We start from the raw sequence: 19,199 nt of genomic DNA, 5'->3' as shown, positions 1-19,199 counted from the left end.
GTAAAGTGGGTGGCGCTGTGGGTTAAACCACAGAGCCTAGGACTTGCCGATCAGAAGGTCAGCAGTTCGAATCACCGTCACGGGGTGAGCTCCCGTTGCTCGGTCCCCGCTCCTGCCCACCTAGCAGTTCGAAAGCATGCCAGTGCAAGTAGATAAATAGGTATCGCTCCAGCGGGAAGGTAAATGTCGTTTCCGTGTGCTGCTCTGGTTCGCCAGAAGCAGCTTAGTCATGCTGGCCACATGACCTGGAAGCTGTACGCCGGCTCCCTCAGCCAATAAAGCGAGATGAGCGCCGCAACTCCAGAGTCGGCCACGACTGGACCTAATGCCCTCTCCACTGGTGATTTCCAGCAACTGGTATTCAGAGGCACGCTGACTCTTCCAGTGGAGATAGAACATAGCCAAAGTGTCTAGTAGCCACTGAAAGCCTTATCCTCAGTGAACCTGTCTAATCCTCTTTTAAAGCCACCCAGGTTGATAGTCATCATTGCACCTTGTGGGACCAAATTTCATAGTTAACTGGCAGAACAAACCGCTAAGCCCTTTTCTAGTTTTACAATGTGTGTTGAGCCCCTAGTCATCATTTCTGCCAACTTCTTCACTCCCAAGTTTACCATGCTAACAGTAACTCGATTGTATTTCCAGCCAGGCAGAATCAAAACAGACGACGGACTCTCTAACCAAACCTGCCATCAACAGATTACAGTGAAGCATTCTTAGATACTACCTACACATGCTGTGTGAGAGAAGGAATGGTTCTCAGTGTTTTCCTGCCACTGCAAAAATATATATTCCCTGCCCCTCTCCAACTAAAAACTAACCTTCAACAAAATGCGTTCCTTCCGTAACATAATCCAGGAGCTCTTCAAAAATGGCAGTAATCGTCTTCTTAGCCAGCACAAAGTGTTTCAGGGGGGAGGGATTAGTGTCTGCCATTATGCAACTGAAAGAGTAAATGGTACAGAAGTTAAGAGAAAGTGAAATTTAACTCCCAATCCAAGCAAATCCAAATGCATTCAGCAACCAAGGCAATACATCAGTGGTGTCATTTGCAAGGAGAGTTTTAGTCCCCTCTCCCATCTCTCCCCCACAAATGGAAATGAACGTTCCTGGGCATAGGCCCTTCCACAGAGAGAAGGGATTTCCACAATGCTTTGCATTCCACACAAGAGCATCCAAGGTACCTTCTCTTGGCAGTCAATGGAGGTGCTGACAGCTGGAGATATGACAGCTGAGAAAGATACTCCACTGCTGCCTTTCCCAGTGGTATTGTACGGTGGGAAATGAATTTCCATATGCTTGTTCAAAAATGCTGCAAAGAATTTCAAAATATCCAATAGTAGGGATATTTACTGTAGGTATCTGCAAATTATTTCTACTACTAGCACTACAGTGGTACCTCAGGTTACAGATGCTTCAGGTTACAGACTCTGCTAACCCAGAAATAGTACCTCAGGTTAAGAACTTTGCTTCAGGATGAGCAGAAATCGTGTTCTGGCGGCGCGGCAGGTCCCATTAGCTAAAGTGGTGCTTCAGGATAAGAACAGTTTCAGGTTAAGAACAGACCTCCAGAACGAATTAAGTACTTAACCTGAGGTACCACCGTACTACTAAGTGTACCTTTACAGAAGGCTGGATTTCCAACACCAAGCACATTTCTGAGCCTAATTCAGTGTGATGAGTTTGGTCTACAAAGCTTTGTATGGCTTTACGGACCAATATTTTTGAGGTTTTGTATCTCTTCCAATATGAAACTGCTCAAACTCTTCAATCTTCATCTTAGCCCCTCCTTCAGGTACTCCCTCTGAGGAAGGTTTAAAGTGTCTCAACAGGGAATAGGGCCTTTTCAGTTGTGGCTCCCTACTTGTGGAATGCTATCCCCAGTGAGGTCTGGATGGTGACATCTTTAATATCCTTTTGGCGACAGGGGAAAAACTTATTTCTTTCCTCAGAGACATGATGGATTAAGATGTTTTTGCTGTTTGTGGGTTATAAGTTTTTGCTGTTTAATTAAGTCTATTTTGTACAAATTTTATTATAAGGCATTGTTTCTTCTTATTTGGTACTTTATACACTTTATAATTTTATACTTTATACGCTTAAAATTTTGTGAGGGGCAACTAATAAATTAAATATTAATATTTTATTGTTATTCACAGGACTTATTAGTCTCTTTTTCACAATGTGTAAACTCAAAGTGACTTACAATATAATGTAATAAATAACCATCATTATCAAGCTTTGCTTCCTTGTTTGTTGCAGAGAAACCCAATCATCAAAAGATCATGATATCCACAATTAACATGTGTATATTTAAGCCTTTTGAACTTCTGCGCCTTTTGTATCCATGTTCAAAAAGTGTAATTAAATTCTGCCATACAATATTTCAATCATACTCCAGGATGAAGTGACTTTATGACTAGCTGTTATAATCCTAGAGACAGAAAAAACCATTTCCCATACAATTCACCATTGCTAAAATAAAGAAGATAAGAAATAATATGTATTATTATGAAATCAGACTGTTAAATTTAATCAAATGATGGAGACAAAACAGCAAATTAGATTAGTAAAGCAGGAATCCTGTTTTCACAGTGGCCAATCAGATGTTGCATTCAATTTTATGCATTCCATTTATCCCCCTGTCCAAATGTTAATTTCTCCGGATTAGAAAAATCAGTACTATTTTCCTTCAGTGCAGATCCTTATAGGCAATATTCATAAAACAAATGATCTCTTGAAAGTCTTATAAAGTGTCTGCAGCCTTCAAGTGCTTTGTAGTGAAGGCTCACATTTTATCCTGTGACCTGCAAGTTAGTGTGTCAAACTCAAGTGAAATTGACTAGTAACCGGATTGTGACTAGCTTCTCCAGAGAGGGAGGAAACCATAACAGTCCCACCCCAACTGTGCCATACTGACCTAGAAAAACACTGGGTGTGTATCTCTGAGCTGCTGGAACTGTCAGCTCCGTGCAATATATGGAGCATGCACTTTGCCAGAAATGCAGTGTGATGAAAGACTTTCTATTCTGCATAATGAATATACCTTAAATAGCAGAGAGCTTCGTGGAATCTTCAACAATACGTTTATTGGAAACACAAGCGTTTATGGGCCAGGGAGCATACCCTCCGATGCAATACTGGTGACAGATCTAGAGGATATTTTTCACTTTTTGAAAACCTTTTTTTATTTGGGTCTACTCTGAGTAAAGCTTAGTTGAATACCACCCTAGTTCCGCAGTGAAGGGTTGCATGTTTGATCCCCGTATGGGACAGCTGCCTTGGGGTCCCTTCTAACTCTATGATTCTATGAAGCCCAGCCTTAACTGGCAAGTGTGCATTTGTCCGAAGCTTGGCCAGAAACCCTATCCCCCACAATGCAAGATACACCACATTCCTGTTCAGAGTGTGACTTAAAATGAGATCCAGACAAACTATAAAAGATCTAACCAGAGGAGACACGAAACACTCCCACCTGGGAATGAACTGACAAAAAGAAAGATAACTCAAACTCAAAGAGGGAGTTAGCCAATCCCAAATCGCCTTGTGTAATACAGAAACGTGGTAGGTTATACAATTTAAAAGTGAAATGAAATCACCACTAAGCCCGAGTTTGGAAGTGCAAATTTCCCTATTAATTCTAAGTTGGCGGCTTCAGGCTGGACTCTGCCGTTGAAACTTCTTTGCTGATTTCAGTCTGAGGGTCTTATTAGGTGCTTTTGCTGAAACAAGCTCCCTGAAAGATTCAGAAGAGTTGGTGGGGCCCAACCTGATCCTGTCTGAGCTGCATTCTCCCGAGCCAGGATTCCAGGCTGGCAGGAACAAACAACAACAACAATGTTCGCAATTGACCTTTCCTAAAAGAAGATTCCCAAGGAGAGATTAGGAAAAAAGGAAGAGGAAAGAGAGGGGCTTGGCAGCTGCGTCCAACGTACTTTGGGTTTGCTCCAAGTCGACTACAGCACAAGCCCCTTTTAATTTGTCTGTTGCACCCAATTCTGTTGGGGTTTTTTTTTTGGGGGGGGGGTGTTTCGGTAGGGCACCCCAGGAGCAAGTGTCTTGACTGGGGGCGAGCGACCTGCCTGTCCCACAGCTAGAAGATTTACAACAGCTACTTAAAAAAAAAAAAAAACTCGATGCAGTAAATAAATGTGAAGAAACGTGTCCGAGGAGGTCAGCCATGAGGTAGCCCAATGCCTGGGACCAAGTTCAGTTTGGCATTACATAAGCCCCCTCCAGCCTGAAGCAAAACCTCACAGAACAAGCCCCGCAACTCAAATGGGGGACGAAAGGTCAACCCCCCCCAAAAAAAAGCCCAAAGGTCACTTGCCCCCCCCCCCCCGTGCTCCTTTTACCTGGCAACGGGAGCAAGGCTCGCCCCCTCCCGCGCTCAGCCTCGCCGGCGTCTTCCGCCCCTCGTTCTCGCCCAACCAAGAGGAGGCAGGTATCACTTCCGCCGCCTCTCGAGCGCCTTCCTCCCATCATCCACGCGCTCCGCCATCGCTGGTCCGGGCAACGGGGCCAGCCGGCGTCAGAGACTCCCTCTGCGCGTGCGCAGCGGTTAACTCCGCCTTTACCCCCTCCCACCACCACCACCACCACCATGCCGTCTCTTCCCTGCGGACGTTGGAAAGTCTTTCGGTTCAGCCCGGGCTCGTTGCATAGAGATAGGAAAGAGCGGGAGTGGTCGAGGGAGAAGAGGTGCAAGTCGACCTCCAGGGGCAGGCTTCGTTGTTTGTTTTATTTATATGTTGAGCTTCTTGGCTGAGTGTGGGGATTTGAACCCTGGTTTCCCAGGTTCTAGTCCAGCAATCTAACCCCTGTACCACACTGGTTTAGTAAGGCATCTTAAAAAGCAGAGACATCACCTTGCCGACAAAAGTCCATATAGTTAAAGCTATGGTTTTCCCAGTAGTGATGTATGGAAGTGAGAGCTGGACCAGAAAGAAGGCTGATTGCCGAAGAATTGATGCTTTTGAATTATGGTGCCGGAGGAGACTCTTGAGAGTCCCATGGACTGCAAGAAGATCAAACCTCTCCATTCTTAAGGAAATCAGCCCTGAGTACTCACTGGAAGGACACATCCTGAAGCTGAGGCTCCAATACTTTGCCCACCTCATGAGAAGAGAAGACTCTCTGGAAAAGACCCTGATGTTGGGAAAGATGGAGGGCACAAGGAGAAGGGGACGACGGAGGACGAGATGGTTGGATAGTGTTTGCGAAGCTACCAGCTTGAGTTTGACCAAATTGTGGGAGGCAGTGGAAGACAGTAGTGCCTGGCATACTCTGGTCCATGGGGTCACGAAGAGTCGGACATGATTAAACGACTAAACAACAGAGATTCCCCTCCAAAACACACTCATGCAATCATAGAATTTTAGAGTTGGAAGGGACCACGAGGGTCAATGCAGGAATCTTTTGCCCAATGTGGGGCTTGAACCCATTACCCTGAAATTAATAGGGTATAGACTTGTGCCTGTTTGCTCAGCAGTAAAACAACAAGAGTCTTTGGGAGCCTTAATGACTTAGTAAATTTATAATGCCACATGCTGGTGGGACTTATAGTCCAAAAAATTTGGAGGGCACCACACTGGCGACAGCTGCCCTAAGGCTGCAGTCCTCTATGCACACTTAACCTGAGAGTAAGTCCCTTGAACTCAACAGGACTTCCTTCTGAGGAGACAAAGATGGCACAGTTAGCCACTACTCTACACTAGATTAGGTGCTTAACAGTGCAATGCCAGAAGTTAAGTCCTTTGGAGTTTGATGGGACTTACTCCCAGGTTAATGGTGTATAGGGCTGCAGCCTAGCAATCTGCGTTCTTCAAGGACCTCTCCATTGCTTAGCCTTTAAAAAGATGTTGCTGCAAAGACCCGATAAATGTGAAATGCGAACTTTTTGGAGCATTTGTACCCTGCTCTTTAGCTCCCTGAGTGGTTCACATACGATCAAAAGAAGACAGTCCCTGCCTGCCGGGTTATGATATAAGAAAAACATGGCACGTGAAGGAAAAAGGATACAAAGGGAAGAATCAAACCCAGGCACTAAGTTGCTCATATAATGACCAGCTGGCACAATTCCTGGGGCACAAAGTGCCTGATCAAGCTGATCTTTCAGCTAATGCAAGTGAGCTGTGTTTTCCATCTTCCCCACTGAAGCACTGGAATGGCTGCTCCGAGGTCAGGAAAGCAAGAAGAGGGCTGATAGGCATTATAGCCTAAACACTACTGTAAACACTGACTCCCAAGTAAGTCCCATTGTGCTCAATGGAATTTCCTTCTGCATAGGTATGCATAGCTTTGCACTGCTAGCAAGCAGCTGAGCTGAGCAGAGCAGAATAGTTTCTGCCCAGTGGCAAACTGTGCCACATGGAACCTTGCTAGACTACCAGAGCTGTTGGTACAATAGCATAGTGGATATAATTTTATAGATTTATTGCTTGGGTATATAAAACATTTATAGGTCACATAATAAACCTGAATAATTTAAGAAGATAGAAATTAACAGCAACTCCCATGGTGATACATGCTGTTAGAAACTGAAATATGAAAGCTAGAAGCTAAATGGACCTTAAACCTAGGTTATGGACGCAACAATGGAATGTAACGGAATACAAAGCTGGAAATGAATGAACTGCAGCTAAAGTATGTTCGTTTTTCACATGGTCTAGTCCTTTTCCTGCCCATGCCCTAATATTCTCAAGAGGGTCTCTTCTCCAGTCTTCAGAGAGTACCTGGAAGTGGGGAGGCAGAAAAAGGTCCTTTCCTTCCACTCTGCAGTTTTAATCTGAAATCTTAGGTGCACTACTGCTCGCGTTAATGAAATTCCCTGTCACAAAACGCACCTAGAACAATGGGAGTTTCGAACACTGGATACATGGTGCTTTCATCAGTCTTATCACAGTAGGTCCAGAATTCAAAGAGCTACATTGCACTTTAATGGTCCGTGGTCCCAGAGCGCTTCCTCAAGCAGCAGGAAACACTTTCTCTGCTTCCAGAAAGCAATTCTATTGAGAATTACTAACCCCATGTGAATATATATCTACTTTTCATATACACAGCACCTTTTTTGAAGCATGCATAATTTCACTTCTCCAAGATCAGTGTGGAAGACCCCTTACATCAGGGTTTCTCAAAGGGTATGGCAGGAGAGGATGGCAAGTGTGGTGGGAAGATTCAGGGACAATCAAAGAAACAATCAAATCATTAACACAATTAAATTGGTATTTTTTGCTATCTACTTTTACACTTGCATTATTTGCTGGTTTCATTTGCTACTGTGATGGCTTTTAAGATGGTTGTTTTAGGTTGCATCCAACATTAGTCAAACTCAGTACACTCGCTGAAGGTCTTCACTAATGTCCATTAATTTTAATGGGTCTACGCAGAGCAGAATTTAGTTTTATAGTCCTTTTTACCATGTTATGTATTTATAGAGGCTTTTGGACAGCCTGTAGGTGTATATTGGGTCGTATTTAAAGTAGTGCTAAGGAGATCATGCCATCAGTGCAAATCTTTCTACCTGCCCGACAGAACAACTTCCCCTCCACTACACTGTACTGGGGCTTACATAATATTTATTTGCAAGTGGCATGGAACAGGTTTTCCGCAGAAAAATAAAGCACTGGAAAATCTGCTATCCCACATCACTGGTGTGAGACACACTCAGCTATATGTGTATGACTCTCACTTGGGAGTGCTGGTAGCAGAACAAGGAGATGAAACATGAAAGTGGCAAATGGAGGACTTGCGTAGAAGCTGTTTTTCCAACTTACTGACATCGACATAGTTTCCAATACAAGAGCAAACTTTCAAGTCAGCTCTCAACTTCAGTACTTCTACATTTTCTCCTGATCTCAATGTGAGACCACTTTGGTTCAAACACAGATATTGCCACTTAATGCCTATACTGTTATGAGCAGATCCCCCTCTAGATATAGGTATATATATTCATGCTATCACCTTAAATCTTCCCCTTGCCAGATTTTAAGTGACAGTTTTTCAATCATATAAATATTCTCTGCTCACAAAGTGGAACTTTTCGTGGCGTCCTGTACGAATCTACCTGCCACTTGATGATAATAGTACGGAACACAAATGACATACACATATCTGAGTATTTATTTTTGTCCCCCCCCCCCATAGGTACAAAACAACTTTATACTATGTTATCTTCATACACCAACTGCACATGCTATTATGCATTAACAGGTTCACTGACACACACAACTTCCCCCTCCCACCCCAACTCAACAGCTGTTTTCACTGATGTGCTTATTTTCTACCTGCAGAAATCCTGGTCAGGAAACCCAAAAACGCAGAGACGAAGTCATTGATTGCACTGCTTGAAAATTCACCAGACATTTCTTGAACAATCTGCATAGTGTGTGTAAAGAAAGCTGGTGGGTTGGGTCTTCAGCCAGCTCACCCTACAGGGCTGCGAGTTCAAAGCCCTGGTTTCCATTAGAGCCAGGATTTATTATTGAACACAAGTAGGGCTACATCACAAGTAGGCCTCTGCCTATAGTGATTCTTTCCTAGTGACATAGGAGTAGATTCATTTGAAGTTCATTCAAGGATAGCATATGTGGAAAACATGTTTAAATTCTAATATTCTGAGCTAGATTCTGACACAGGGACATGCACAACAACAACAACAACAACAACAACAACAACAACAATCAAGCAATTTCATGAATTTGAAGATGGCTTAAAAGGTCTTTTTCATTTCCAAATCTCATCAAGCAATCAGTGCACTTGTGAGGCAATTCAGCCGAATGCCTGAAGTCCAAGTGAATTTTGAGGTCTCCAATCTGCCCTGTCGAATATTCACAATATTGACACAAATAAATCCCTTCCGACATGTGAGTGTTCAAATGTTTGCAATATTCCAGCATGCCTGAAAACCCCTTCCCGCAGTCATCACAAACATGGGGGAATATTTTGGTGTGCTCAATTGCCACATGCCGGTTGACATTGGTATGAAGCCTGCTGCGGAAGCCACATACTTGGCACACAAAGAAGTTCTTGCATTTGTCAAAGCTGATTTTGTTGACTAGGCTGTACTGGCCTTGCTGCTGCCTGCTGTGGTAGCTGTCGCTCAGCTCAATCAGCCGGCCTGCATGCTCATTCACCACATGGCTGTGCAAGTCCTCGGGGTCACTTGTCTCATGCTCACAAAACTGGCACAGGTACTGTTCATCACAGCTGTGCTCCTGGAAATGGAGATACAGCTCACTGCTGGAGGAGAACTGGACGTCGCATTGCTCACACCAGTAAAGGTGGTCACTGAAGTGTGTGTCTGCTATATGCTGGCTCAAGTTCTCAAACATTACTGTTTTGTAGTCACAGTATTTGCAAATGTAGGGATCTTCCTCGTGGATTTTTAAGTGTTCAATAAGCACTTTTTTAGAGGAGAATGTTTCTTTACATACCCGGCAGATGTTGCCCTCAGGACATGCCTTGTGCTTCAGGACAAGATGCTGCTTCAAATCTGAAAAGTACTTGCTGTTAAATGCGCAGCGCTCACATTTGTATAAGCCACTGCTGTTGGCCCGTAAGAGAGGCCATTTTGGCTGAATGGTGACATTCAAGGGAGGGTTTTTCTCAAGCACTTTGCAGCTTTCAACTGGGATTTCCTCCGTTTCCTCCGCTTCAAGCTTCTCCGGGGAAATAGTTTGAGTTTCTATGTCATGAACTTCAACAGCCTGGACTTCAGTAGTAGAAATTTCTACAGTCTGAATATCCAGTGGTTTCTCCTCTTCAGTTAAGCTGTCATTGAAGATAGGAGACTCACATGTGTCTTTAAAAATCCCATTATTGGCAGGTTTATCTGCAAAAAGGGAATAAAAGATATGCAAGATGAAAATCAGATGCGCAGGTATTTTCTTTTGCCATTTTAATGTGCCTGACAAAAATGTATCAAAGTAAAATGGATAGAAATATTAGTTTTTAGAACCAATCCAAGTTCTAATGAGCTATGGACAAGGAGATCACATATGTGAATTAAAAAGCAAGATGCTAAACCTTACCTCGATTATCAGAAACCTTCAAGTCTAGCTGTTTCATAGAACACACACTGTAGCAGTGGTCTGAAAATATGCCGCTATTGTCTATGTATTTTGGGACGCCTGAAGAATCTAGACATTTAGAAGGAAAGGCAAGTGTTAGCTTGACACACTTTTTTTGCTGCTTTCTGATGCAATGTACAGAAACTACAACTGATATACTTTGCACTGATGACCAATGCTGAAAATAGTATTTAGAACTTATATAGCAATGTTTATTTCCAAAGTATGACAGTATCAAGGACATTGTGTTCTTATGCTCAATTCCCTGCAGTAAATAAATTATCAAGGTTAACAAAGGAATCCAGAAATACTGTAAATGGATGGTATTTCAGTGGCAGTTATGGCTTTATAGGACGGAGGGCTCTGACTTCTCAATCTCATCACTTTGCCTTTTCTCAGAATAGCCTAGACAACAAATTATTATTTAGCATATTTCTCTTAGAAGCAACAATGCTAACAAAGCGTACAGAAATCCTTTTGCTCCTTATTTGATACTATGGTGACAGCAGTGGTGCTACTTCAGACACCAATGAGCATTACTGTGTGTTGTACACAACACTGTAGTTCCTGGACAAACTTCTATTTCAGTCCTACTGTAATCGAGAACCATAAAGGTTTGCAGCTTTTATACTGAACGTACAACATTATAACTACATATATTATATGCATAAAGACATGCTTTGCATATTCAATAAACTGGTACATTTTAATTAAACAGGAATAGGGAAAGATATATGTCCTAGTTGATGCTTAAGCTATTCTTTACCCACCCATTTCAAAATGTATCTTGCGACTATTTACCAGCTTTGTTCACAAGATAACTAATAGCTTTCTGTAAATGAAATAGGTAAACATATTAATCTACCTGAATAGCGTGAGGGGTGTAGAGTCTTCCTTTTCCTCTTCTTTGGATGTTCATTCATTTTGCTTCAGTCTAAACAAATTGAAATAAAAAAGAACAAAAAGAAAAACGATAAACTTGTTGAAGCTCCTTTACAGTGAGTTAGATGGGAAGATAAGTCAATAATTTAACCACCCCTGCTGTGCATCAATGTGATCAGCAAGATGATATTTACCAAGTCTTAAAGCTCTAAGTAACAAATCATTCCACAAACTAGAGATTGCGTGTCACTGGAAGACTTGTGACTCCTGTCAGTCACAACAGGATTTTTCAGGATAAAAGGCCCATCTATTTAGATTAGCTTGTGCTGGTTGTAGGTGTTAGATTGCTGCAATTAATTTTTAAATGTAATTTATCTGAACTGTTGGGTATTCCTTGTTGTATGCCTTTATTATTTGTAGGTGCCCAAGTTGGGCATTAGTATAGTTTAGCTTAGCAATGAAAATAAAGGGTTTTATCCACTAGTTGCACAAGCAAGGCAACTTGAATAACCAATCTTTCTTTTCTCTTCCTCCCTTGAAAAAACACTCTCCATAGGGTTGGGCCCCGCTCCTGAACCATGTGGGCTGTGTTGCACACAACTGCAGTGTGAGGGGGGAAATGGCCTGAAACCAGACTGAGAGATCTTGGGCCAGCAGCACTTGTGCTATTTGAAGACACTGGTGAGGATACTATCTATGGATCAAAGTCAGAAGAACAACAGGGGAACATAGATATGAATCCACTGTGGCTGCTCTGCTGTTGAAGGATTTCCTTTCTCAGGAACCAACACATTTTGCTTAGTTTTGTAGCTAGTCAAAATGCATGTTTGTCATTGATGCTGCCCTCCCCTGAAGGAAAAGAAATGAAACTTTCATTGCAACATCAAACAATTTTAATCTCACCTTTGTAATCGAAAGTGATATGACTGAACAGAAAAAGATGAGGCAGTTCTCTCACCATTTCAGCCTTTGATAAACTGCTGAATGACATTTTACAACCAAGGGTCTATTCTTGTGTTATTTTCAAATTGGACTTAATTAGATATTAGATATGTTCCTCCCTGGGTTTACATAATAAAATGTGAGGAAAAGAACTGGGACTTCCAAATTACTAGACGGACTCTTCATTAGAAGCTGAAGAACTGTCAACTACACAACTTCTTACAACAGAGGAAACATCTGAAGGAAGAAATAAATCAAACATCAAAAGGAACCTAATCAGATTAGAGTAACTATGCAAAGCACAAACTATTCTTATGATCTGTTTGTAAATTACCTTGAGACACATGTGGGAGGAGACGAATGAATTAACAACAATTTGAGGACTAGGATCTCCTTGCTTTGAAATATTAATCAGTCACATAGGCAGAGATTTAAAGAAGAGGTGCTCCCTTGTATAATACACACCAGGTGTGGGTAACCTCTGGCCTTTCAGATACAGTTATACCTCGCGTTGCGTCTGCTTCATGTTGCGTCTTTTCGCGTTACGTCCTGCGGCAACCCAGAAGTACTGGAACGGGTTACTTTCGGGTTTCGCTGCTCACGCCTGCGCAGACGCGCTAAATTGTGGCATAAGCGCCAAATAACGCCGCGCGCCTGCGCAGACACAGCACTTCGAGTTGCAGGCATGTCACGTTACAGATGGGTCTCTAGAACGGATCCTGTCCGGAACACAAGGTACCATCGTATTGCACTCAAAATTCTCATCAGCCCCAACCAGCACAGTTGATTGTCCAGGATTATGGGAGTTGTAACAAAAATATGTAACAAAGGCACCTGGAGAGCCTCCCTGGGGAAAGCATTCCACACGCGGGGGCCACCACAGAAAAGGGCTGTTCTCATGGCGTCATCCTCTGTGGAGGAAGCACATGAAGAAGGACCTCAGATTGTGATTGCAGGGTCTGGGTTAGAGGAGAGGTGGTCCTTGAATTATTATGGTCCAGAGCTGTTTAGCACTATAGAAATTATAAGTCAAAGTCAGCACTTTGAACTGGGCCTGAAAAATAACCAGCAGCCACTGTTTATTAATCAGCAGCCACTTCTGCACCAGCTGAAGATTCTGAACTGTCTTCAGAGGCACATCATGTATAACATGTTGCAGTAATCTAGCCTAGAGGTTACCAGAGCATAAATGACAGAAGTTAGGCTATACCAGACCAGATAGGGGCACAGCTGGGCCACAGAGGCTACCTGAGCCTCAAGCAACAGCAACAGATCCAGAAGCACCCCTAAGCTGTGGACTTGCTCCTTCAGAGGAAGCGAACCACATCAATAGCAAGCCATTTCCCATCCATCTGATCCAGAGAACACACTAACAGTGCCTCAGTCTTATCTGTATTGAGCTTCCATTTATTGGCTCTCATCCAGTCCATTACGGAGGCAAGACATCAGTTCAGTACATTCACTGCCACACCTGCAGATGTAAAGGAGAATCAGAGCTGTGTCTCAGTACCATACTGCTGACAATATGCTCCAAAACTCTAGATGATCTCACTTAGTGATTTCATGCAGATGTTAAACAGCATGGGGAATAAAATCAAACCCTGAGAAACTCCACAATGAAGGCATCACGGGGCAGAAGAGCACTCCTGCAGCATCACCCTCTGGGAACGACCATCCAAGTAGGACAGGAACCATTGCAAAGCAGTGCCACCCACCCCTAACCTGGACAACTGCTCCATAAGGATACCATGGTCAATGGTATCAAAAGCCACTGAGAAGCAGGGGAGAATTAACAAGGACACACTTCCCCTGTCTGTCCTGACATAGGTCAGTTTTAAATCAGTTTCTTAGAAACTGAGTTTCTCTGAAGCTGATCATCCTTACAGCAGACAAAAATGCCTTTCACATTCCCAGTTCACAAATGAGAAATATTACCAGGGCACTTTGTGAATGGGTGTAAGTTCACTGGAGAACAACTTCAACAGCAGCTGAGCACAACACAGTTCACAAAAAGAGCCGAGAGTCAAATTAGGATATTCTCGAATATGGAAATATTTTCAACAGGGAATTTCTGTTCAATCACAGAGATTATCTCTTATGTGACATGCAAGCTGGTATTGTATAGTAACTAGGAGATCAAGTGATTCACAAAGTGCCTGTTTTAAATATCACCCCTGCCAACATGTCACTAGGTGGTCTGAGGGAAGTCAGTAGTAGTAAGATTTTCAAATTACTAATCCTGCTCTTGACTTTACCATGCCTGAAGTCCTAAATAACCAAGTGTGCACTAGTCAAAACAAAATAAAAAAATTCCTTCCAGTAGCACCTTAAAGACCAACTAAGTTAGTTCTTGGTATGAGCTTTGGTGTGCATGCACACTTCTTCAGATACACTGAAGGTGTATCTGAAGAAGTGTGCATGCACACGAAAGCTCATACCAAGAACTAACTTAGTTGGTCTTTAAGGTGCTACTGGAAGGAATTTTTTTATTTTGTTTTGACTATGGCAGACCAACACGGCTACCTATCTGCAAGTGTGCACTATTCAACATTTTTAAAAATTGAAAACAGAAAGCATATCTTGATGTGTCTAACTGCAGTAACTCTTAAGCCAATGTAGTCAATAATATGTATTTTTTGAAATGTGGCATTGCTCCACCCAAAGTATTGTTCCCTGAACTTCAGCTATAATCATATTCACATTAGTCATCAGCATAAGGCATTAATCAAGGGGAGAACTAGGACCAGACAAAATTAATTTGCGGATTAAGTTTGAAAATTCATGTTGCTGTAGAAATATACAGTATTTACACCTGCACTGGCTCCTCATCAATTGACAATGTTGACACAGTGCAGCACTGGATCTGCAAAAGGGGTGGGTGGGTGGTAGCATGTACATCTGGATTGCAATGCTCACTAGGGGCTGTCCCTGGAGAAAAACAACCTACATATTCCTGGATCTTTCCCAATATACTCAATGTACTCTGAAACTGCTTATAAACACAGGCTTCCTGATCAAGTACTAGTTGACCCATATGGCCTCATGCACCATTCCAGCTCAAATGTCTGACCTTTGGCTGATTGGAATAATTTCCATGAGACAATACAGTTGCGAGAGTGTTGCCTCTGGCGAACCCAGAAATAACCAGTCAGCTGGAGGTTATTCACTTGAAAGTAAGGGATGCATTCTGGAGCACAGCATCTTTGTAAAAGCTCTCTGTCCTGTTGCCTAGAGAGACATGACGGAGAGTGTTCTTCAAAAGGGTCCTAGATCACCAAGTTCAGGGATCAGGGCCTACTGCAAGAGTTAGGCCAAGACTCCTTTGTCCCACAATCTGAATTTCAGAAAATTCAGTTTTATCTTTAAAAGCACAAGTTTTCATCACAGAGCAACAGCTGTTGTTGAGAAGATTTAATGGCAAGACGCACACATATCAGACAAGTAGTGAATCAGTCAAGTGAAAAATTATTTTGCTTTTCCTTATCTTTCTTTTGCATTTGTTGTTAAGAATATTATGTTTAAGTCCAAAAAGGAGTTTAATTCATATAATTGTAGCGTTGGCAGGGACCCCAAGGATCATCTAGTCCAAACTATGGTTTAGCTCAGTGCAGCAGTGAAACAACTGGGGAGGAGTGGCTCTTCTCTCTGGGGGCTCATGCATTCATATTAAGCCATGGTTTGACTTAGTCTGATGTGTGAACCAGACCTAAAAATGACAGAGAACCAGTATTTAAAAAGAATGGGAATGAGATTGATTGTATGAGAAATATAAACAATTAAGAAAACAGAAAATAAGAACAGCACTTGCTCCTGAAGATTGCAATTTTAGTTTCTTTCCCAAAACAGATATATTTCCATATGCTATACAGTGGTACGTCGGGTTAAGAACTTAATTCGTTCTGGAGCTCTGTTCTTAACCTGAAACTGTTCTTAACCTGAGGTACCACTTTAGCTAATGGGGCCTCCTACCACCGCTGTGCGATTTTTGTTCTCATCCTGAAGCAAAGTTCTTAACTCAAGGTACTATTTCTGGCTTAACGGAGTCTGTAACCTGAAGCGTCAGTAACCGGAGGTACCACTGTATTTCAATGGAACTTGTAAATGTGACTGACAGTTTTCCCTCCCATTTGCCAAAAGCTCCCTCTCAGTGGAGGGGAGCAGTTTTGGAGGATATGTGATTGTTGCCCTCCCTATCAATTAGCGTTAGAAACGGAGATACGAAAACTAGGCGCTAAATGGCACCTTAAAACCAGGTTATGGGAGCAACAACAGAATGTCTAGGCACACTTTAATAACAAGAATACAAAGCTGAAAATGAATGAACTTCAGCTAAAATATTTTGTTTGATTTCACATGGTCTAGACCTTCCCCTGCCCACCCCCCTAATATTCTTCTTCTCAAGTCTTCAGAGAGTAGCTGGAAGTGGGGAGGCAGAAAAAGGTCATCCTTTCCTTCCACTCTGCAGTTTTATTCTGAAATCCTAGGCACAGTACAGTGCCCAGAGTTCAGAAACTGCTCATGCTAATGAAATTGCATCGCAAAATGTGCTAAAACAATGGGAGTTTCGAACACTGCTATCGATACCTGCACATCTGGACAACACATGAAGCAGAATGAGGTTGTTAGAATCCCAGGAAATGGAATGGAGCATTCCATCTCAAATACCAGAGGGGGACTACTATTTTTTAAAAATGTTTCTCAAAATAAAAGTCTCCTGTCAAGTAAAATTTAAATCAAGGATAAGTGTTTTAGCACAGTGAACTAAATATCTACTTACAGGTAGCATTTTTTTAAAGATATAACTTTTTTTTTTAAAGAAAAAAGTGTCCATCAATCATGACTTGATATCTGAAAAGATACAGTTTTCTCCATGTCAGTACCACCTAATATGCTTTGAAGATATATGTGCTGCACAAGAATCCTCTTGCAAGTGTTACAAGGAAGCAAAAGATTCTAGAATGGGTGCCCTTTCATTATTCCAAATAAACCTATCCCAAATCCCAGAAAACAGGTCTTCTCACATGGGATATTTCTACCAGGAATGGGTAGAGCCCAACTGAATGCTATAGAAACCCAGCCTCATTGAATCTCCACCCCTAAAAGCAGCAAACCCCGTCCCCGCTGCTTTCAAACCACGTTGTCCCTCCAGGCGCCCCATTCTATGTTTGTGTTTTTTACATGGTCGCGAGCTGCGCCCGCCTCCTCGCAACCCACCGAATCGGACGCAGAAGCTCCACTGGGGCGGCTCTCTAAGTCGCTCCTGGGTGCATAAAGCGTGCAGGCATGAATTAGGATGCCTTGCGCGCTGCCGCCATTTACCATTCATCAATTAACAGGGTTCCTATGTGGTTTCAAGGGACGCGGATGGTGCTTTGGGTTAAACTACAGAGCCTAGGACTTGCCAATCAGAAGGTCGGCGGTTTGAATCCCTGCGACGGGTTGAGCTCCTGTTGCTCGGTCCCTGCTCCTACCAACCTATCAGTTCAAAAGCACGTCAAAGTGCAAGTAGATAAATAGGTACCATTCTGGTGGGAAGGTAAACGGCGTTTCCGTGCGCTTCTCTGGTTCGCCAGAAGCGGCTTAGTCATGCTGGCCACATGACCCGGAAGCTGTACGCTGGCTCCCTCGGCCAATAAAGCGAGATGAGCGACGCAACCCCAGAGTCGGTCACGACTGGACCTAGTGGCCAGGGGTCCCTTTACCCTTTACAGCGGTACCTCAGGTTAAGTACTTAATTTGTTCTTAACCTGAAACTGTTCTTAACCTGAAGCACCACTTTAGCTAACGGGGCCTCCTGCTGCTGCTGTTCCGCCGGAGCCGGATTTCTGTTCTTATCCTGAAGCAAAGTTCTTAACCTGAAGCACTATTTCTGGGTTAGCAGAGTGTGTAACCTGAAGCGTATGTAACCCGAGGTACCAATGTATGCCGGTTTTACATAAAGACACAGGTTGCTCCCTCCCTCTCTCTCCGCCCCCCCCCCCAATAACTGGCTACCCACCTCAGAAGGGGAGAGGCGCGTTCGTAACGGGATGGATCCTCTGACAAGAGACAATAAACGGGTCTGAACGTAATCAAGCCTGGGTCCATCCTACAGATGATGAAGATGATGATGATGAGGGTGTGTGTGGAGCTAGCGAGCCTCCTACAACCCCACAAAGCTGAAGAGAATTGAGGCGCCCGAGTTGCCTCAGAGTTTGCGGCGGGTGGGGGGGGGCGCCACGGATAATAATAATAAGAATAAGAATAAATAGCGGTATTTCCTTCTCCCCTTCTTCCAGTTTTTGGAAGAAAAAGGAGGCCGAACCTTCCTTCCCTCCCCACACCTACCTCACGCCTTCCCCGCCACAGGACTCACCTTGAGCAGCAGGCCGCAAGCGGCGCCTCACACACGCGACGCCGCCGCCGCCGCCGCAACGGAAGATGGGGAGGGGAGGAGGGAGGGGCGGAGGAGAGGCGCTCGCGCGCCGTCTTGCCCCGCCCCCGACGCAGCTGGGCGCATGCGGACGTCTACGCCGCGCCTCCCCGATCCCCGAGGGCCTCGCGGTAAGACCGGCCGTTCTAACACGCCCAGGCAGGGAGGTGTGTCCTAGGATGCCGGGGGTTAGTGGGGCTCCGCCTCTGGGTCGACAGCAACTCTTTGCAGGTGAAAATAGGCGCTTGCATCAGGAGGCGGGAGGGTTTTTGTGTTTCTCTGGTGTTGATTATTTTACATTGATTTTTTTTTTTTAAAAAAAATCCTCACCCCCAGCTGCTCTCCGAAGTGGTACAGTCCATTCTATTTTTTTTTAATTAATTTTTAAGAAAATTTTTCACTTACAAATTATTTAAACACATTCATATTCCACATATTACAAATTCTTTTTTGACTTCCACCCGCTCCCCCCGCAATCCTCATACTTTTATATTTATTCCGCATTTCCTTTATAATTATATTGCCAGTTTATAAATCTTTACAGCTCCTTTCCCTTTTACAATACCCTTTCTCTTTCACAAAGCCTCTTTAAATCCGATTATTTTCCAGATAAGTCGTAAAGGTACAGTCCATTCTAGGCACCTGCCGGGACTGCCTCATTCTGATAAATGTGGGAAAGGCAGGGTGACGTCCCTTGCCCTCCTCGTCACACCTTTAGGCGAATTCGCCTATACGCTTTTATTTTCAGCAGCGGGGTTAACTGTGATCCTTAATCCCAGTCCTTTTAAGCCTTTTGCTGTTTTGTTCCTGTTTTGCCCACGTGCTGAAAATGAAAAGGTATGAGCGAGTTCTGTAGTTATATTGAAATACTTTATTGTCATTTGTACAACTTG

The 19,199-nt window shown here is 43.4% G+C and overlaps 2 protein-coding genes across 5 annotated transcripts in view; both read right to left on the bottom strand.

Moving 5' to 3' along the window:
- Positions 1-4,500, bottom strand: part of MFN1 (mitofusin 1) — a 32,954-nt gene extending 28,454 nt beyond the window's left edge. Inside the window, 3 exon segments of the mRNA XM_079977824.1 lie at positions 822-943; positions 4,356-4,377; positions 4,380-4,500. Coding sequence (XP_079833950.1) covers positions 822-943; positions 4,356-4,377; positions 4,380-4,485 — 250 coding nt within the window. The 5' untranslated portion in view covers positions 4,486-4,500.
- A 3,603-nt stretch (positions 4,501-8,103) lies between these two features.
- ZNF639 (zinc finger protein 639) lies at positions 8,104-18,337 on the bottom strand. 4 transcript variants are annotated; one of them, XM_079978122.1, is made up of 4 exons: positions 18,250-18,337; positions 10,936-11,004; positions 10,032-10,139; positions 8,104-9,832 (listed from the first exon to the last, which is right to left on the bottom strand). In XM_079978122.1, the coding sequence occupies exons 2-4, from the start codon at positions 10,991-10,993 to the stop codon at positions 8,682-8,684; spliced, it is 1,317 nt and encodes a 438-aa protein (XP_079834248.1). In that variant the 5' UTR covers positions 10,994-11,004; positions 18,250-18,337; the 3' UTR covers positions 8,104-8,681. The 4 variants fall into 4 exon arrangements, with proteins under 4 accessions (XP_079834248.1, XP_079834249.1, XP_079834250.1 ...); XM_079978123.1 differs by having other exon boundaries at positions 18,222-18,271; XM_079978124.1 differs by lacking the exon at positions 18,250-18,337 and adding an exon at positions 17,893-18,055.
- Between the last annotated feature and the right edge of the window lie 862 nt (positions 18,338-19,199).

The sequence above is a fragment of the Podarcis cretensis genome (assembly GCF_951804945.1).
Source record: "Podarcis cretensis genome assembly, chromosome: 5".
Lineage (NCBI taxonomy): Eukaryota > Metazoa > Chordata > Lepidosauria > Squamata > Lacertidae > Podarcis > Podarcis cretensis.
Note: the sequence above shows the minus strand (reverse complement) of the source record. Positions and strands in the feature narration are given on the sequence as shown.

Coding starts and splice junctions, on each gene's coding strand:
- ZNF639 (XM_079978122.1), bottom strand. CDS start 10,993: ATGAATGAACATCCAAAGAAGAGGAAAAGGAAGACTCTACACCCCTCA. Junction 10,140..10,935: donor ACACCCCTCACGCTATTCAG/GTAGATTAATAT, acceptor CTAAATGTCTAG/ATTCTTCAGGCGTCCCAAAA. Junction 9,833..10,031: donor GAAGGTTTCTGATAATCGAG/GTAAGGTTTAGC, acceptor CCCTTTTTGCAG/ATAAACCTGCCAATAATGGG.